The sequence below is a fragment of the Trachemys scripta genome, chromosome 4, assembly GCF_013100865.1.
Source record: "Trachemys scripta elegans isolate TJP31775 chromosome 4, CAS_Tse_1.0, whole genome shotgun sequence".
NCBI classification, from domain to species: Eukaryota; Metazoa; Chordata; order Testudines; family Emydidae; genus Trachemys; species Trachemys scripta.
The window spans coordinates 127,525,335-127,546,295 of NC_048301.1; the positions used below are offsets into that span (position 1 = coordinate 127,525,335).

A 20,961-nucleotide genomic window follows, 5' to 3' on the forward strand; every position below is an offset into this window, starting at 1 on the left:
TACCCTCTTTTAATATTTATATGTATAAATGACAGCTCTGAAAACTAGTCCTCCCCCTTCTCCTCCCGCCGGCCCAGATTCTTTTGAAGGGGGGGGGGGGGGCGAGAGGAGGAGGCGGTTCTTCCTGCTTTTTTGCTACTGCTGGTTTTTCTCTCTTACCCACTTTCAACCCACCTTCCAACATTAGCTTTAACCACAGCAGCCCTTTTAAATCACCCTTCCCTTCCCCTTCTTTGCATCTTCCCCACCCACTGGTGATGGCGTAGCGTAGCCTCTGCTGGGCTCCACCCCTCAACTGGAAGGGCTTAAAGCTCCCTTTAGCTTAGCCTGCCTGCCCTTATTTAATTTGGAGTGTGATTTTGCTATTTTTAGCAGCTGGATTCCCTCCAGTAAGGCTTGAAGGGGTTTTTTTTTTTTTTGGTCCCTTTCCTATTTCCCCCTCCCCGCCCCCCCTCCCCGTGCAAATGATTTTGACCCAGCATCCTTCCTCTTGGAACAATTTTTTTTATTTATATAAATAAGAGAGCCCTGGCTGGTCTGTATATGTATGTGAGTGAGTCTCTCTTTGCCTGCCTTCTTGTTTCAGAGCCGTCTTTGCAATCCGCAGCAACCAGAAGGGGGGTTTGGGTTTAATTTGATCACAACACAGACACACAAGGAAAAAAAAACACACACACCACACAGATCCGCGATCGGGAGCAATTGTGAGTGTCTGGCCTTTTTTTTTTTTTTTTTCCCGTTTTGTTTTGGGTGGGGGTGGGGGGGGGCGGGTTAGTAAGTTGGTGTTTTGTTTATTTTGATAATTATTTTATAGTCGAATGGGCACCTGGGGGGGGCAAAATAATTTGCAAATTGCAAATAATACTAACGAAGCCTGGTTTGCAGAATTTGCAGAGAGACGCGAGCAAGGCATGCGGAATAAATATGCCCTTTGCTTTCCTTCTCATCATGCATTGCAGAATGGAAGTGGGGAGGGCTTTTGCTGGGTTTGGGGTAGGCAGAATCTGCCATGCTACCTTCCCTCCCCCTTCTTTTTATTATTATTAATTATTATTAAAGCACCTGATTTGGGAGGGGGAGGGACTGCTATTTCTTCAGCAGGTCTCCGAGCTGATGGATGGAAGCCCCTCCGCAGACAACAGCTGAGCGCTGGGGAGGACGAGGAGGAGGAGCGGCAGCGACGGGGGGTGCCCTGCCAAAGAGCTCAGCTTGCAATCGGCTCCGGGTTGCTAGCGGAGTTCGCTGCTGCAGGGCTCGGGTGATGGTGGCTGGCTTGGGTGATGGTGCTGCTTCTGGTCCCCCCCCCCTCTTTGCGATCTTTGCAAATACGCACACTCCGAGCCGGTTTCATTTTCAAATCGCGCGACAGCACTTTCCTCCACTTATTCATTTTTTTTGCACTGCATTTCTGCCAATAGCCAGGCAGAGCTGGGGTAGGTTTTTTTTTTTTTTTTTCTTTCTCTCTCCTTCATTTCTTTTGCAAAGAGCAGGTAGTGCATTGGGCTCGCAAGAAACCCCGCCTCCTCCTGGCCCTTTAAAGGGGCAGATCCCAGAGCCATGTCTCCCCCTCTCTAACCAAGAAGAAATTGTGGTAAATCCACTGCTGTGTTTTCGGGGTGCCGGGGGCGGGGGCTTTCTTGCGGCTCTGTGCTGTTCATTATGTAAAGGGGTTGCTTGTCTTCTTTGGGTGCAATGTTCCCGACATGCTGTGGTGGGCTGATCATACGGCAAGGGGGTACTTTTTAATTTCTGCAGGGCTGGGGCTCTTGGATTTGCCCATCTGGGGGGGGGGTGGCAATAGAGAGCAGGCAGGGAGAAGCTAAGGTGTGTCTCTCTCCATAGGTGCTGTTGTTGGAGGTGTGAGAGTCTCTACCAGGAACAGTTTGTACAGTGGGGGTGCTGAGAGCTATTGAACCAAACTGTAAATCCTGTATGTGATGGAATCCATTTCAAGTCAGGGGGTGCAACAGCACCCCCAGTTCCAGCAGCTATGGGCTCTCCCTGGCTCCCAGACTTCCCATCCAGCTGGGGGCCAGGGCTTGGTTTCATTACAAGTCCAGACAGGAAGAGTTCTGTTGGTCTTTCCTTCTGTTCCGTTTAGGCTGAGGCTAGACGCAGTTGCAATCCAAAGGTGTGGTGATGGGGGAGATATATGATGGCTTTCCCCACTGTAAACTTTACAAGGTTTCTTTCCACTCCCACTCCTTCCCCCTGAGGAGGGGTCTAGACCCTACTCCTGAAATCAAGCCATTCTTGCTGTGGGTGGTTTTGATTATAACCTCTAAGACACAGATCTTCAAAGGGCTTATGGTGTTGTCCCTTCCAAGGGTCCCCTGCTTTTTATCATGCTTGTTTTAAAGGATGGCTGCTCTAATAGAGTGGGGGGGTCTTCAAAGCAGCCCCTTGGAATGTTAGTAAAGTTCATAGGGAGGGAATTGCATGTGCCTCTTGTCCTGTGCTCTTAAATAAAACCGGGTTTTATTTATTTTATCCCCTTGCTGTTGGGACTGCCCTGCTCTGTCTTCTGGGTGGTGTCCCTGTGACACTGTTCTGATAGGACTTCTTGGGCATGTGGAGACTGAGATTTAAGCAAGAGAGTTTCCCCTATGGATATTGCTTTTCTTTTGTTGTTAATCCGTGAGGTGGTGATTGGGCTTGGATTGGTGGCTAGTGGCTGATGCAAAGGAACTGTGAAGTCAGTCTCAAATGTGGCGATTGGGGGGGAGAAGCAAAGATTAAGGATATGAACAGCTTCCAAATGAGGGGACATTAATAAGACTGGGACTTTTCAGCTTGGAAAAGAGATGACTAAGGGGGCGATATGATAGAAGTCTATAAAATCATGACTGGTGTGGAGAAAGTAAATAAGGAAGTGTTATTTACTCCTTTTCATAACACAGGAACTAGGGGCCATCAAATAAAATTAATAGTTAGCAGGTTTAAAACAAACAAACAAGTATTTTTTCCACACAACGCACAGTCAACGTGTGGAACTCCTTGCCAGAGGATGTTGTGAAGGCCAAGACTACAACAGGGTTCAAAAAAATAGATAAGTTCATGGAGGATAGGTCCATCCATGGCTATTAGCCAGGAGAGGTAGGGATGGTGTCCCTAGCCTCTGTTTGCCAGAAGCTGGGAATGGGCAACAGGATGGATCACCTGTTCTGTTCCTTCCCTCTAGAGCACCTGGCACTGGCCACTGTCAGAAGACAGGATACTGGGCTAAATGGACCTTTGGTCTGACCCAGTATGGCTGTTCTTACAAATGCCATGTCCCTTCCTCAGGTGCCAGCCAGTTGTCTGTCTGCTGTGCTTGAACTTCCTGCTCCCCAGCTGCAGAGGGTTAGGCCAGAGAGCAGGAAGACAACCATGTGATCTGACTAGATCCTCCCACACCCCTGAAGTCTTCTCTTCATAAGCTTAAGGCCTGGTCTGCACCTAAAACTTAGGTCGACCTATTTCACTTGGGGCTGTGAAAAACTGTGTGCCCAGAGCACTGTATGTAGTTAGGTTAACCTAACCCCTGGTAGGGATGCAGGTGTAGACAGAAGGATTCATCCCTCAACCCAGCTACTGCCTCTTGGGGAGGTGGATGAACTATGCTGATGGGGAAAACTCTTCCGTCGACACAGGCAACAGCTACGCTACGTCACTACAGTGACATGGCTGTAGTGTAGACTCTGCCTTAGATAGGGAAGAGACCGATCACATCCCTGCATAGATATAGGGCCATTTCCCAATGCAGCATAATCCTGCAGTGAGGTTGCCTGTTAGGGCCCCTGCAAAAATTGGCAGGGGATTCAGCCCAGAGAACCTGCAAATCTCTTCCTCACGGGTCCGTGCAGCTCTTGAAGGGGTCCATTGGAGGGTAGGGCTATCTACTGAGAGGTTTGTGTCTCTAGGCTACTTCCTGGCTCTCTTCCCTCCATGGCAACAGCTCTGCCAAAAACCTCGCTAAAGGGTCAGAATGGGGACCAGGAACCTTGAGTTAGCACAGTGGGCTGTTTGCTACAGGGCTGAGCCCTGCCCCATGCAGCCCCGGATGAGGGGCTTTTCCATAGGGTGGAGGGAACTATGTTGTGGGTCCAGCGCTCCCCATGCCTGCATGCCCAGGTTGTTAGAGATGGAAGGGAGTGCTCAGAGGATGTATCACATTTGACAAGCATCCTGACTTCTTAACTGGATACCCAAGTGGCCAAGAATTTTACTTAAAAACAAACCCAACCCAAAACATTGGGACCATATTTCTGAGGGAGAGAATCCTTGAAGGGCTTTTGGCTGTAGTGAGTAATACATAGGGGTGTTTACATGAGGCTGTGGCTTCTGAGGTTTACTTACTTGTGAGTCACTTCCACAACTGAACATGAGCCCATGTGTACGGTTTTAAAAACCTAGAAGGTCTGTGCATTCAGGATATGTGTGTGGTTTCCTTGGGCTTTCATCCCACTATGCAACTTTTTAGAAATCTGACCTTCCCAGCTTGGCCGTTTCAGACTATAGCAGCAAAGCCCTGCTGAGGACGGCTACGTGCCCATCACCGTGGGACGATAACTGTTGGTGTGAATTTGAGCAAACCGCCCGTTGCTGAGGGCAATTGTCTGCAAAGGGGACCCTGTTCGGTTGCTACAGCTAGGAGGGTAGAGGGGACTGACCATTGCTTGTCTTAGGCATGCAACGGTGTTGGAAAGAGCTTTGTCCTCTCCGAACGCAACTTTCAGCGCCATTTGAATGGGATCCAGTTGCTGACAACTAATACCATTAAGCACCTGTTTTCCTGGGACATGGGTTCTCCATTGGAGGATTGTGAACAGGTTTCAGGGGGTTGCAAACACCCCTTCTTTATAGATGGGAGGAGGATGAAACTTTTTTACTACTCTAAAGTATCCGGATTAACCTTTACCCAAGGTGTTAGCTACCTGGAGCTGGATGGGAGTCCATTAACTCTAGATGGTCTCGCATGGACTACGTTAAGGCTTCCCTTGTGATCAGTTGGGGATGAGTTTGCCGACTGCTCTGCCACAGATTTATTCAGACAAACTAATTTAGATGTTGGTGTCACTTGTTTTAGTGAACCCAAAGTCATTTTGTTGGGCGTGGGTTTTGTTTCCTGAATGCTGCTGATCCTTTTGGAATTGGACCCATTCTAGTCGCTGCTGACTTGGAGGTGACGTTATTCTGAGCACTGGTGGCTAGTGGCTTAACTGCTAGAAAAATGGACTTCTTTTGTTGAGTGTGGTTGGGGGCACACAGAGAATTTGGAGTTGCAGGGAGTCCCTGGTGCATGCAATAAGTGTGAAGGACACGGCTGGGGGAAGGGATAGCAGGGGAGCAGCGGCTGTGGAGGGTGGGGGAATCCCAGCTCCACCCCCACCCCCAGTGCTGGGAGCCGCAGCTGGAGACAAGGAGCATGAGAACTCAGCAGGGGAGCTAGCTGGGGCTGCCCAGGGGCACTTCCTTCTGACTGGCTTTAACAACTGCCCCAAGGTGACCTTTGCACCACTTCTCCCACCCACGGCTCCTCCACAGAGGGTACAGTTTGGCTCCAATGCTGCAGGGAATTGATTCAGACTAAATATTTTGGGGTAGGGACGGTCTCTGTACAGCACCTAGCACTATGTCAGGTTGGAACGTACTCCCCCTTCCATCCATTTCTCAGCCTGGCAGGATGACAACGGCTAGTGCAGGATGCATTTTGCTCTGTATGCCTTAAGATCTGCCTGTGACTTTGAGAGGGACAGTACAGAGCTGCGGGATAGCATCAGAAGAGCCAGGCACTCTGACTGGGTCAAGGTGTGGATCCTGTCCACATTTGGGGTGGGGTATTCTTGGGATCAGCATGAGATACAGCAGAGCTAAAGGCGGGTCTTATAGCAAAGGCACTGGGCTGGGATTTAGAAGATTTGATCCTTGACTACTCAGTGTGCAATCCAGGGCAAGTTTCTTCATCTCTCTACACCTCAATTGCCCATCTGCAGAGCAGGGGCAAATAATCCTCCTTTTCTCCATCTTGTCTTAGGCTGTACGCAATTCAGGGCAGAGACTCCCTCTTACTATGGCACATGTACAACACCTAGGACAGTGGGGACCCTGAGCTCAGCAATACAAACAACAGAAGCATAAATGCCCAGTGGAGTATCTTCTCCAGGAGCCTTAGGGAAGTGTTCCCTACACAAGAAAGGGAAGCACTGTACAGAGCATGGATTAAAAACGCCAATAGGCAGAGGATCAGCCTGAAAGACAGAACTGGTAGCTGGAAAAGCCCTCTGAGGTCCTACCTTGACCATCTCCCTACCAAGGCAGGGTTATTACCTGGTGGGGTACTCTGTGCAGCCTACTTAAAAGTTCCCTACGCAATGGGGCTCCTGCCACTTTCCATGGGGAGACTATTCCATAGCCTTCATGCATCTTGCTCTTTTCCTGGTAGTTCTGTCCAAGTGTGCATTTACACTCCTCTACCTGTGTAAATAACTAGAGGGTGCATGCAGTGAAGGGTTGCTGGTTAGCACCAGGCATAGCAGGAGGCGACTGTATATAATTCACTCCCTCCTTCACTGAGCACTCCTGACACTCCTGCCATTCCGCCCCACCCTGACCTAAGCAGTGGGGTGTGTGGACAACTACGTGCAATGGCAGGGCCCAAACTTTCAAAGGGGGCCTCCGATTTTGGGTACTTGCAGAGAGGTGGGCAAAGAGCGAGGCACACAAACCTTCATGTTCTGAAGGAAACACCAAGACTCCTTGCACTGCTGCTCCCCAAGAAACTTATTGCTGACAGATCCAACACAGGTCATTGTGGGGAAAGAAGGGTCAGAACTGGCGGAGAGTGGGAGGGGAGTGCAAGATTCTGACAGGACACGGCAGATGCACTGGCCAGTGACACCCACCCTCCCCAGTTTGTAATTCTGACTGCCAGGACCTGGGTGGCTTTCCCTAGGACACCATAGAATATTAGGGTTGGAAGAGACTTCAGGAGGTCATCTAGTCCAATCCCCTGCTCAAAGCAGGACCAACCCCAACTAAATCAGCCATGCACTTGACCCTTCCCTTCTTTGTGCCCCCATTTCCCCATCAGTATTATGGGGATGATTGTGACCTATAGAACAAGGGTCATCTAGACAAGTGTTCTGTACTTACCCTTTTTTCTCCTTCTTTTGTCCTCTTGAAGAAAGACGATGAGTGAATCTAGTGCAAAATCCAGCCAGCCCTTGGCTTCCAAACAGGAGGAGGACGTGTCTGAGAAGAGAGGACGGGGACGACCCAGGAAGAAGCCTCAGGTATGGAGAATTGCTTTCTTCAATGTTTCTACAGAGGGGTTCTATGAGGCATGCAGACAGGAGGTCTGTGGGGAGGAAAGGAAAAAAATGAGGCATCTCCATGACTGACTTGCCACCTGGGAGGCATCACCCATCTTGCACCCTCTGGTGGTTACAGCAAAGGACTGGGAGTCAGGGATCCTGGGTTCTCTCCTCAGCTCCGCCACTGCCTTACAACGTGTGGCAGCCTTGGGCAAGTTTCTTAACTTGTGATCTGCAAAATGAGGCTACTCCTAACATCGGAGAGGGCTGAATCGATGCTTATCGAGATTTCATCCCAAGATCTAGCATGGGGCAAAACAATAGCCTCTATTGCCCGGTAAAATTAAATTCTGGCTTTGAAGCTGGGGCCAAATGGCCCTCTCCAGAAGGACTTAGAAGGCAAGGCGAAAAGGCAGCAGGAAGGCATAAACAGAAGGAACTTTCATTGAAGAGTAACATTTACCCTAGGGATGAACAGAACAAAACAAATGGGGTTCCACATAAGGTACTTACTGGCATTGGGAATCATGCCATACATCCAATTTCTAGACATTGGGCTCACCACCATGGAAGCAAACATATGCATAGCTTGTCTCCTGATACAAACTTACAAACCTGACTCTTTGCTACATGTGGACAGCAGGGACCCCCTGGAACTTCTTACAGAGTGTGAGTTTGATAGGATATGTTCTCTGCCAAAATATCCTACCTCTCAGCTGCTCTCCTCTGCCCCAGTGGTAGCTGCATTTCTGTAGGTGTATAGTTTTTGAGTCACTTGGAGTTACGTAAACATCATGTTCTTCTCCTTGCTATGCCCAAAGGTCCTCAGGAAACTCCAGCTAAGTAAAGGTTATGGTAACAAGATGACCTTAAAGGCTTTAGCTACAGTAGGAAACTTACAAAGAGAATCCCACCAGTTCTACCTCTGGTTTAGTTGAACTGAGGGGAGTCATAATAGAGACAAGACTTCTGCAGCTGAGCCAAGTTTTATGATCATGGTAGTTAAACCTGCTGAAAAGCAGGTTTCATTAACTAACACTGATTAAAAACACCGGAGCTGCCTTGTCTGTGCTAGTCAGTCCTGCTGAACCAGTGGGAATTTTGTTTGTGTAAGTTTCTCTCACGTAAGGCCCAGGCACTAATTCTGATTTCTCTGCTCACTGTCATGCAGCCAACACAATTAGTTAGCCAACTATTTATAACTCTTATAGCAGAACCTGAAACATGACTGGCTAAACCTGCAGGGAAGGGAGAATTCCCCTGTCCATCACCTGGAACTGCAGCAGTTAACTAGCAACTAATAATCCTCTCAAACTTTAGGACCAATTGGGTTCAGCTGAGGATGGTCTAGTGCCTGCACAGATGAGGCTCTCAAAGCATTTTGCTAAGCAGGCACGTTACAGTGGCAACCACAGGGCATACAGCAAGTCAGTGGCAAAGCTAGGAAGGGAATCCAGATGTCCCAATTCCCACTTAGTGTTCTAACCACTGGAGAGTGTCATTCCTCTGTTCCCTTTATTGTTGTATTATTACCTTAAGCATAAACCCAGGGAGCTGGGGAAGCACAAGAAATCATGAGCACATCTCATTTGGGAGCTTAACTCTGCTCTCAGCCATTACAATTTCTCCACATTGATACCAGCCTAACCAAGATCAGCAACTGGCCCTTGGTATCAACCTTTTAACTGCCCTGAGCCAGCTGATCCCACCTCCTTCCTCTTCTGGCTGGTGGAATATCTGCCTAGCAGGGCTCGGATTGGTGGGGGGAGGCAGTCACTCGGCAGAGGTGGGGGCAGGGCTGCGGGTGTTGGATTACTGGTTTGCTAATAGCTGCAGCTATAAACGGAAAGTGCCTGGGTATTAGAAACTGTAGCAGTGACACCGGAATAATGCATAATTCACAAAATGTTTTTTGTACGAGTCTCCAGGTGTTGAAATTTCAGGGTGCTCTTTCCTGGGCTATGGGCTCTTGGGTTAACTGTTTTATTGTTAAAGGGAGACATCCCAGTGCCCGCTCCAAAAATCAGTCCCATGACGATCTCTCTTACGTCTCCAAATCTGGGAGGAAAAGCAGCCTCTTCTCAGAAGGTTCATGCCTTTCCTCCCCCTTCACCAATGGCTCGTTCCATCAGAAGTCCAGGTAGCCCCCGTCTGCTTTGTCCCACATCCCTCCTGGGCACAGCGTGACAGGTGCATTCTGTCCACAGCAGAGTGCGTCACCTGAAAGCAGAGCTAGTCTAAGTGCCCTCTGTGGCCATCCGTTCGCTTTGAATTCCCACAGCCCTTGGAAACTACAGGTCCCAGCATGCATTGTTCCTTCTTGATCTGCCTCTGCTGCAATGCAAACACTAGCCAGGTGTTTTGGTTGACATCTGTGTATTAAGATTGAGGGGGGTGGGTGCAGTGCCGTGCTGCGGGCATTTCCATAACAGAGGCCCTGTGGCATGCATGCCGGGACTCCGATTTATTTTGTTTTGCTGGGAATCCTTCATGCTCTTGGGTGCAGTGAGATCCCACTTGAATGGGCAAGTGGGCTGTGAATGGGCTGTGCTTGTCCCAGCCCTGCCTCTCAGCACTGATCACTGCAGATCTGGGTGTCTGCTGACAAGTTCTGTCCTTTGTCTCCAGCAGGAACCCAGCGAGGCACCAACCCCCAAGAGACCACGTGGCAGACCAAAGGGGAGCAAAAATAAGGCCACTTCTAAAGGCAGGGTAGGTATGGGGTGGGAGGGGGAAAACCACATGACCTTCCCCATCCACTGCTTCTTAATGGCCATTTAGGATTGAAGTGACTCCTTGGCATTTGGGCACTGGGAGCCTGGGGGTGTCTGGTCACAAGATGTCCCTCTCCCTTGGATTTCTTGGAATCCACAGGATTTCTGTTCTGGGAAGCTGGAGGTGACAGAACTTCCCACACGCACACACTGGGCTCAGTGGTGAGATTTCTAGCCCAGCTGAGCTGAGCAGACAGACAGGGTTTAGACCAGACAGATGGGCACCCAGATTTTTGCAGGGAGGAACCTAGGTACTCCCTACCCCCCCTCGTACCCCCGCCCCTGCCATCACCAATACAGACCCTGTGAACTCCTCATTCAAGGAAGTCAACGATCACTGATGCTTGTGTGGAGAGGTGGCGGATGGAGGATCACGAGGGTCCCTAGGACTTGTCACGTGAAGCTGTTTGCATCCAAGTGGGACAGCTGGTGACATTTTGTTTCTCAGTGTCGGCATGAGCAGCATCGAGGCAGCTGGGGTTTGCATGGCCAAGGCTGGGCAGGGAAAGATCAGGACCTTCTGCAGGGAGGAAAGTGGGGGTGGAGCAGGGAAATCTTACTATAGACTCTGGGCTGCGATCAGTTGGACGAGGGGAGGGCTTACACCCCATCTTCTGTTTAACGGCAGTCTTGAGCATCCCACCATTATTCTAGCCAGCTGCAAATGGCAGACGGGCCCCAAAGGAATTGTGTGGGGCACAGGATAGGAGGAGGCTCCTTTCTGAGCACATTCATCTAGACCCAGACTCTGCAGCCACTGCCAGTCGCGTGCTTGCTCCAGGCCGTTGCTGTGCACGTGCTCCCTGGCTCTCAGCCCCTGACGGGGAAGGAGTTCAAGAGGGGAGCAGTTCCAGAGGGATATTTTCCCCCAGTAAATGGGAAGGTTACATTGGAAGGGGGAGGCGAGAGTTGGGATACCTGGGTTCTATTCCTGCAGTGTGGGACCTTAGACAAGTCACTTTCTCCTGTGCCTCAATTTGCCCACCTGTAAGATGGGAATAAGGATACCCATCAGACAGGACTGGCAGGAGGTGGATGGAAGGTTTTGAGATCCTTGCTTCATAGAAGGACAAAGTCTTATATCTAAGGTGATACTTAGGGAGGGATCTATGGCAGCAGTGACCTAGCAGCAGCATGCTGGTTCTCCCAGGGTCGCGTGTGTGTTAGGGAGGGGGATGAGGTTACCAGCTCCCTTCAGGCCCCCACCCGGCCCCCCCAGGAAGTCTTTGAGGACAGACTGTATAAATGACAGAGTATGAGACATCGCTGGGAAGGGAGGGGTAGAGATATACAGAAGGTTTGTGTGATATGTGTGTGTGTTTGTGTTTTAAAGCTGTTTTGAAAACACGCGACTCATATCCTGCAAATTTCTCTGAGTCATGGGGCTGGGGCCTGGCCATCGTCTGCTGGAAAATAACTCTGATGGGGGGGGGGAGGGAATCTAGCCCCGTGGGGCCATCTTTGTGTCCAGCAGCCAAAGGGCAGGCTGGGAACTGCCACTCGTGTGAGTTTGACAAGGTGAGCTAGAAGACACCTGACCTAGAAGACAATAGAAATCAAAGATTTCCAGGGAAGGAGGCGACGAGGGGGTGTTTCTTCGGTCCCCTCTGTGGATTTAAAAGTTCTCTCTGTGTTTAGAAAGCTGCAGTAACACCTGGGAGGAAACCTCGAGGCCGGCCCAAAAAATCGGTAAGTGGAACCTTCCTATCCTAATAGTTCTCCGAGGCCCGATTCTGCCAGGTGCTGAGCCCTCTCTGCTCCCAGTGAATGGAGAGCATGCAGCGCCCCACAGGATCAGGCCCTTGCACAGATGCAAGGTGGGGAAAGAGGCCTGCTTCTTGCAGGAAGGAAGCCAGTCTCGAGGGGGGTGGGATCAAGAGTAGCAGCAGGAAACTCAGCTGAGCCTCTTGTGCCCTGGAGAAATCACAGTGACTGCGGTCCGGGTATTCCACACTGCAGCTGGATGGCTTCACCTCTCCGCTGTAAGAAGAGCTGGTCTCTATTCTTGGGGCTTTCCAGGTGGTGGTGGGCTAATGCATGTACTGACCCTGGCTAGTCTGCATGGATATCAGTGCTCGCAAACTGCTGCACTCCATGCCTAGCCCTTGTACTGCGGATGGGAATTCTCCTTTTGCACTGAAAGCTGGGCCTGAGATCTGTCTCTTCTGTCGTTGTGAATTTGCATGAGAACCATGTGGTTCGACATGGTCCCACGCTCATTCGACTACTTTGCAACCACAGCAGCACCACGGAGAGTGGAAGGGGCTGAGGTGCAAGGAGTTGCATCTCTGTGCTGGACATTGGCAGCACAGGCCGTGCTCTAACCGAGCAGAGGGCATATGGTTGTGTCTTGATACTGGAAGCAATTCAGGACCTGTGCTAAAATATAGCATGGGGGGATGCAACCGAATCTCGGGGCTGGAAGTTCCTAGGGCTACGACATCGAATTAGCAGAAGGGTCACAGTCCTGAGTCCGTGCCAGATGTCCTTGGAAGCCGCACTGTGATGCACCTTAGGGGTGTGATGCAATGTACTGTCGTCGAGGGGACACAGTCACATCCTGGTGCCGGATGACGCCCGGGGGAGTACAGCGAGGGGACGGGTGTCTCAGTGCCACAGGGTTCCTGGGAGGTAAACTGTAATACAGTAGGTGGTAATCCACCTCTCCGTGGTCCATGACAACTCTAAATGGCTGTAATTAGCTCAGTGTTCTTTCCCTGCTCCCCGGAGTGACTAACAGGAAGTGGCTTGTTCTCTTCAGCTAGCTGGCACAGGCCTGCCCAAGGCTTTGTGGTGTGTTACCAGGGTGGCATTCCTGTAGAGTGAGTGTACAGCAAATTCCCTCTGCCCCCATATGTTGCTCCTCTTTCTTCCCTTTCCCAGCCACCGAGGTTCTCTGGCTGTCACAGACCCTCCTGCAGTGCCTGGCAGTCTGAGCTTCCCCCAGCAGCACCCCGCCCCACCCCAGCAGCGATAAGCTCCTGCAGCAGCCCCACCCTTCCCCTGCTGTAAGCTGCTATCTGCTGCCCTAGGGAGCACTCTGCTGGCTTCAGGAGCTCTGCAGAACCATGGTTTTCTTGCTTCTCTCCAGGTTAAGGCGGCACTGCCTGCCTCTTCCGCTGGATCCCCTTGTACAGCCAGCTTGGATAGCCTGGCACTTTGGGGCACCCTGTAAAACAGTACTTCCCCTAACTGCCCTACGGGTTCCCCTGCATCCCACCAGCCCCCTGAGGATTTCGGTCTTTGCTGTCTCCAGCCACCACCTTGAGTTTTCCCTTTCTTTGTACACCCCGTAAATTCCTCCCTGGTGTAACTCCATTCAAGCTAAGCATTACGCTGCTGTCAAGGTCACATTGCATAGCAGATCCCCCCACCCACCTCAGGCTCAGCAAGTTGCAACCTCAGCCTTTGGCAGAAGCATCCTTGCTAAAAGTACCATGCTCACCCGCTGCTGGTTGGCTGTAGTGACCCCACAAACGGAGAAGGGGAGGGAGCCGGATAGTTGGTTTCCAATATCCTGCACCAATGCTGCGAGATGCTGCTGCTTACCACTAGATTTGGAGGGGTCTCCTAAATGCAGCTTTGAAGGGAGTTTGTCTGGAAACTCAGACAAGGGATAACAACGTACATGGTGCACAGTGCACTTGGCCGCTCGCTCTTCAAGACGCAGGTTCAAATCCCAGCTTGGATAGCAAGAGGGGAAGACTTGTTCTAGGCCTGTCTGGTAGAAAAATGCCTGTCTTGCCAAATTCTAGAACCGTCCCTGGCTGAATGAGGCCCGAGATGGGAACAGCAAAGGGTGGGCTTCAGATCTAGATTGAGGTGCATTCATAAAACCACAGGGGACTGTTATGATAGAGTCTGGCCTCCTGCACAACACAGACTACACAAGCGTCCCCAGCATTCCTGTGTGGTGAAGGGAGGGGATTGGGGTGCTTTGCCGTAGCAAGAGCAGCTGGGGGCTGGGCTGGCACTGCAGGAGTCTAGTGCAAAGCTGCATCACTGGAACTTGCACAATCCCTGACTCACTAGTGTTCTAGAACAAACATCAGAACGGCCACACTGGGTCAGACCCAAGGTCCGTCTAGTCCAGGATTCTGTTTTCCATTGCCAGGTGCTTCAGAAGGAAGGCAATCATCAAGTGATCCACCAAGCTCACCTCAAATTATTTTTACAGTTTCTTTGGCTCTGAAATCTGCAAATTCCTTTGTAGGCTCCCCTGGGGAGCTGTTACCTAAACACCTGAAATTCTCCAAGCGAAACCAACGTCTACACTGAAAACAGCTCAGTCTGCGAGCAGGGCCTTGGCTTCATACAGCTGCAGGATTTTCTAGCCGGCTTCCTCGCTCCCCAGGTGGGGCTGCCAAACCCCTTTTTCTATTCTGGGTTGCCCTGGCATGCTGGTTAACCACGATCTGCTTCCCAGGAGCGGAGAAGGGTTAACCAGGGCCCATCCCTCACTTCCTTCCTTCTCTAAGTGAGAAGGTCTGTGTCACTGGAACACTTTGTATGGAATTGGCAGCCACTTTCCGTGCCGGCTTCAATGGTTTATTTTTTTATGAATGAAACGCGAGGAAGTGGAGGTTGCTGACTCACGGCTGAGTGTGAGGGTGACTCAGACTGTTTTGAGAGCGTGCGTGTCTCTTTAAAGAGAGCCAGGCGGAGGAGTGCGTTTCAAGGAATGCCTTCGCTCCGGTTCATGCCATCGCTGTGGCACTTAGCCCAGGGGTTCCTGCCAGCAGTGCTGACGTGTGCCCCCTGCCTTGCAAGTTTGGGAGGTGGAGTGAGCAAGGGAGGGTGCTGCTCTCTGAGTGGGCGAACAGAGGTCCATTGCAAAACAGGGGGAGGAAGAGCACAGTTGGTCTTAACAGGCATGTTGGGATTCCAGCTGTTGCTGGGGTCCCCTCTTGTGGCCTCTGGGAAGCATTGCATCTCGCCGCTGGATATGTTTTTTGTTGGGCTATTCATGTCCATGAAAGTTACTGGTGTTGAGTATTTCTGCTATGGCCGAGGCTAAAGACCTACTCAGGACTAGGGCCCCAGGGTGCACACCACCACATTAATATCTGAGACTGGCCCTGCCACCATCAGCCAGCGCAGGTGCTTCTCTCTGAAGACGGTCACCAGAATCCATTACAGGGGCCCATTGGAGGCACAGAAGTTGGGGTGTCTCCTTGGCAGAGGCGCTATGGTCCAATGCTACGAGCAAGGGGCCGAATGTCAGGATTCTTCCATGTTCAGTTGCTAGCCACCGCCAAGTATGACACGACCTTGGTTACGTGACTGTCGCTCACTCACTTTTTAATCTGTAGCTCTCAAAGCACTTTCCAAAGACAGGCAAGTGTCCTTATCCCCATTTCCCAGGTACAGAAACCGGGGCAAAGAGGCGGAGTGATTTCCCCAAAGTCACCGTGGCAATACTGGGACTAGCTCGGATCTGTGCCTTGGAGTGGAGCCAGTTCCAAGTGCCTGGCTGAGCCTGGCAGTGCCTGGGAGCTTGATTTGAAGTTAAATCTGGTTAGGGCTCCACTCAAAGACCGTTGAGTGAGAGTATTTTAAACATACAGAGTCATCGAAGGGGCATTTCTAAAGAGGGCTGTATCGTTAATGGTGCACTAGACATGGCGTATGCTCCTACGCTGACCTGGAGCCAGGCTGGCCGGGTGCTACCTCACTCCTCCCTTCTCTTACAGCAGAAGGACGAAGAGGAGGTGAACGTTTCGCAGGAGTCATCCGAAGAGGAGCAGTGAAAACGCTTGAACCCGGCACTACCTCATCATTCAACTTACCAATTTCTCGTCAAGTTCTTGGACTGAGGAAGGAACGAAACAAAACAAAAATCCTTGGTGGGTTTTTTTTTTTTCTCCTCCGCCCCCCTGCACAAGCTTTCTCACACTCAAACAGCAGCAGCACCGGAGTACAGATCAAACCGATGGAGCGGCCGTCGCGCTCACTGACGGACGCTGTTAACTCGAAGGGGGAGAACGGGCTCTGTTGTTTCTCTTTCTTAGTGGACAGGGTTAAAATTTAGCCTACTGGTTTATGTAGTTTCTTTTGTTCCTAGTGAAATTCACTGAGGGAAGGCTTCTGTAGAACAGTTGCTTTATTGTTTTGTGATTTATTTTTTTTTCCAACACACTTCTTGGTAGGGAAAGGAGGCGGGGGCTGCTTATGGCTGTCTATATTTTAGTTTTCTTTTTTAAACTACAGTAGTTGGGGACAGATCTGTCAAAAACCCCCCCCTGCCCACACACACACACACACACACACACACCCATTTTCCCTGCTGCATCCCTCATCTCCACTTTGCACAGAAGCTGCCGCCAGCATGCAATTGAGAAGAGCTTCTTCCTGCAGCCCTGAGAGGGAAGCCAAGGTCCATGAGGGGGGTTAGTCTGACAGAGCTGGCTGAGCACCGCTCCCCCTGATCATCTCAAACTCCCTTGTCACTCACAGTCGCAGAACTGCCTGACTCTTCCTCCCACTTCCCTCAGCTCTGATGTTCTGGCCCACCCTCCCCAGCTGCTGGCCCTGTGGGGAAGATTTGAAGGTGGAGGCCTCGAGGCTGCCCTTCCTGCTCTTAGATCCCCTAATTGACAGAACTTGAAGGGAGCTCCCTCTCCTATTCTAATCCAGCTCCGGCCGAGCTCCCCAAAGCCCCGTGCTGGCCTAGGGGAACCATCACCCTTGTCATTTTCCCCTTTGGACCCAGCAGCAGAGCTGAACTATGCATTAAAATCACTTTGAGGGTAGCCCAACGGTACCGCTTCCATGGCTGGCTGCACAAGGGACTCTGAGCCGCAGCTACGTGTTAACGGTTTGTTTCAGTTCAGCCAAGGCATGTCCTGTTGGGACTGACGTGTGATCACACCCAGCACGCAGAGTCCCACTGTGAGAATATGCCACGAGATAGGGCTCTAGAGCAGTGGCCAGGGATTCAGGAGACGGGAGTTCTATTCCTGACTCTGCTGCTGGCTGACCCACGGCAAGTCACATCACCTGTGTGCCTCAGTTTTCCCCATCTGTAAAAGGGGGATAATGATACCAACTGCCTTTGTAAAGTGCTGGAAGAGCTACAGATGAAAAGTGGTAGGCAAGAGCTAGGTGTTACCATCACATGCATTTTGAAGGACCCTTAGACATGCCTACAGCGCATCCTACTGGTGATAGAGCAGTCAGAAGGGTGGCACAGCTGGGGCTTGATGCTGGAGCACAGAGCAGACAAGGTACAGGGACCAGCTGGCAATCAGATCCACCCCTGCCCCTACAGGTGACCAGTGCACAATCGCAAGCCTGGAACCAGGGCACAGCCAGATTTGTCTGCATTACTCTGGGGCAGAGATTAAAACTGACCTGCTGCCATCTTGAGAGAACCTTTAAGACTCAGTGCTCAAGAACAATTGCCCTTTTGTTTTAAGTTACAAAGTCCAGCTATCCCTTGCTCTCTTATTAAGGAAGCACTAATGCTTTTTGCATCCCTCCTTCCAGCTTACAACAGCAGACTTCCCTCTCGGCAGAAGACCGAGCTCCCCCCCCCCCGCAACGCACAATAGACATAACACTGCACCGTTAGCTGCCTTTTCGCTTCAGATTCCCCCCACCCCGTGTGTAAGGCTCACAAGGCCGCCCCAGCCCTCTGATTGCAGGAGGACTGTGGGATCAGCCCCAGAGGGGTGTCTGCCATTTAAAGGGGAATTCGCCTTTCACAGGCAGCGTTGCTGATTCTTTCTCTTTCCCATCAGCTCTGCGGAGTTCTCCATCAGGAATAGCATAGTGGGCTTTTTAGTGACACTTGTACTTCCAGGCCAGATTGTAGTGGATTTTTTTTTTTTAAGGTTTATTTTTGTTGGTTTGTTTTTTCCTCCTTCATTCACAACTACCTCTGGATAATTTAAGTTCCATTCTCTTAACCATAGATATGCTGCTGCTGTTACTGCTGCTATACTGGTTACAACATTTATTATTCCAACATGGTCTTTCTGGTTTTTATTCCTCCCTCCCCCTCCTCTGGGAACGATTCATTTACGGTAGAGAGCCAAAGTCGGTTGGATTGTGGGGAGATGGGAGGAGTATTTTAAAGCCTTAGGCTGTTCTACTATAGAAAGGGACAAAGCCTTTCAAAGGGGTGTGGTGAAGGCATCCCATCAACCCTCTCCCCCGGGCTTTCCAGCCAACATTAGTAAAATGAGAGAAAATGGTAAAGCAGCAACCCATGACCTATTCCCCACCAGCCCTTAGCGCTTGCAGGTGGGGACAACACCCCTCCCTGTCCCTCTGCCCCCTTGGGATTAGCTCTCTACTGCCGTGGCCTGGAAATGTTCCCCGGCTGCTCGACGTCACTGAACTAGAGATGTTGCTCTCTAGAGAGAGAAGCAGCCCGGGTCGGGTGCTGGACTGGGCCTGAACAACAGCAGAGTCAGCCCCGGCGTCTGTTTCCCGGAGGGGACGATGTCCGTGAGGTGAGGCAGCAAGCTCGCGGGAAGGCGCCTCAGCACAACAGCGCTGCTTGCGGCAGGCAAAGGAGGGGCAGGGGCGAGATATTGTTTGCTCATTAATCCACACCAGGTACTCTTCTCATGCTCCATGCCTCAGGCTGGGAATTAGACTCAGCAGGAAAGTACACAGCGTGAGCATCAGCCTCCAGTGACCTACGGGCCCGGAGATCCCTTCGCCACACCACACTCCATCCCTTAGCTACGACCAACTGCAGCGGAGCTGGAGGTTATTACTATGGGGAAGGCCAAGGGGGTGAAAGCAGTTTTGGGTTTTACGTTGAGTGTTTTTACTGGGTGTTCAAGTCACCTGTCCAGCAGGGACCATGTGAGCGTAAGTCGTGTCTGGAGAAAGCAGGCAGGTGGCTGACAGTTGGCAAGAAGTGGAGGTTTTTTTGGCCCATTGTTAAAGACCTTTTGGTTTCCTATTTGCAGTTACTTGAATAAAACATTTTACGGATGTTTCCAGCCTCCCCGTCTCTCCCACCTGGTGGGTTGGTTTTAGAGCAGCACCGAGCCCCTGCCACAGAACAACCAACTCTCTCCCTGGCAGGCAGACCTCTGCCTTTCAATCTACATACAGACACAGCACACAACAGAGGGCTGCTGGTGGCCATTCACCTTCCACCGAAACCTCAGAGAACTTGGGTGAGAACAGCACCGGACACAAGGTCCCTCTTCTAACCCGGAGCCACAAGGGGGACAGGAGCGTAAACATATATGACAGGTGAGAGCAGCAGCTCCTACTCTCTACAATAATGGTTCACTCCTGAGCTAAATAGCGCCCCTAGCTATATCCCCAGCACCTAGGGATATTCCTTACAGACCTCTCCTCGGAGCAGGGAGAACATCTGACACTTGCCCTCATCTGTTGGCTCAGGCAACAATGGTGCAAACATAATAGGATTTCTGGCAGCAAACGGATCCTCGGTATAGTTTTTGGCTAAGGTTGCAGGGCACGTACAACTCCACACAGGGCAGGTTCTGTGCAGTGACCTTGGGATTACAGAAATACACCCAATGGAAGCAGTGGGACCTTCAAGTCAAAGTCGATTTGGAGGCAGTTTATCCCAAGGTAAAAGAAAAGACAAGCCGACCCAGCCCAGCCAACTGAATTCATAGAATATCGGGGTTGGAAGGGACCTCAGGTCATCTAGTCCAACCCCCTGCCCAAAGCAGGACCAAGCCCCAGACAGATTTTTGTCCCAGATCCCTAAATGGTCCCCTTAAGGATTGAACTCACAACCCTGGGTTTAGCAGGCCAATGCTCAAACCACTGAGCTATCCCTCCCCCCAAGGCTAGAAACCCTTGAAACCTAGAAACACAGACACTGCCGAGTAAAGGCTGCCCTTCTCCAAGAAGGCACCCAAAACCACACCCATCATCTAGATTTTCACTTGTGCCCATCAACACAGCGCGAGCACCTCAGTGAGTAAAGAACTGCAAGTCTGCATGCACAGACCTGCATAGAAGGTTAGAAACTTGCTGCCCATTACAAATTTCATTTGGTCAATGGCCACAAATGCTGTGTGCTCATCTCAACTGCGTAGTTCATGGGTTGCTGTCCACATTTTGTTATGGTCACCCAAAGCGCGCACACTCGTGTTACACATTCCCTATTAAACTGATTTTGCTACGTGATCATTCCCCACTCCTCCATGAGAGCCTGATCCTGCCAGGGGCTGAAGGCTCCTCCCAGGTGCTCAGGACTTTCACAGGATTGAGCACTACAATTCCATATGGCACCCCTGTTGCTATCATGTCTCCAGACAGGCCTCTCAGGCACTAATCACGACAGAGAACGCCCATGAAAACAGCAAAGGCTACTGTAGGGACGAGGCAGCATATTCAGACACACCTATCTAATGTAACAAACTGCAAGGCCAGTTTTCAAACAAAAGAAGATGGCGAGGAGGCATCTAAAGGGTCAGAGTTAAGGTGATATAGGCACCTTATTGAGAAGTGTGCAGCCCTAACTCTGCATTTTCTGGGTTTCTAACATTTGAGAGATTTTTTTAAATTAATGTTCTGGAATGGTTACCATGCATTTGATTTACTAATGTACGCCTGTAACTTCAGCATCTTTGTAACCACGATTGGTTTTAGCTGTCAAGAGCTATGCCATGTAGATCTATTTTTTTTTTCTAAGCTCCCTGTCACCCAGTTTGAAGGAGGCAAACAAAAACAGCCTTTTTCCTCCAGGAGCTCCTGGTGCAGAAGATGATTTCTCACTGGGGCACAGCCACGTGCAACCTGCTTGCATGAAGCACTCAGCATCAGCACCCATCTCTACTGCATTCAGTGCAGGGATAGTGGAGTGTGAGGAGAGTCCTGGACATAAGGGATTCTCTAAAGAGCAAGCAGACAGGACTGAGCCAAGGACCAGCCTTCCCCCCCCC

General features: G+C 50.8%; 1 protein-coding gene across 10 annotated transcripts; it reads left to right on the forward strand.

Annotated features, from left to right (window-relative positions):
• The first annotated feature begins 286 nt into the window (after nt 1–286).
• HMGA1 (high mobility group AT-hook 1) lies at nt 287–16,315 on the forward strand. 10 transcript variants are annotated; one of them, XM_034767405.1, is made up of 6 exons: nt 287–389; nt 587–704; nt 7,166–7,274; nt 9,927–10,007; nt 11,708–11,758; nt 15,763–16,315. In XM_034767405.1, the coding sequence occupies exons 3-6, from the start codon at nt 7,173–7,175 to the stop codon at nt 15,817–15,819; spliced, it is 291 nt and encodes a 96-aa protein (XP_034623296.1). In that variant the 5' UTR covers nt 287–389; nt 587–704; nt 7,166–7,172; the 3' UTR covers nt 15,820–16,315. The 10 variants fall into 10 exon arrangements, with proteins under 10 accessions (XP_034623296.1, XP_034623289.1, XP_034623292.1 ...); XM_034767398.1 differs by having other exon boundaries at nt 290–389; nt 9,924–10,007; XM_034767401.1 differs by lacking the exon at nt 587–704 and having other exon boundaries at nt 300–389; nt 9,924–10,007.
• Nucleotides 16,316–20,961: the final 4,646 nt, after the last annotated feature.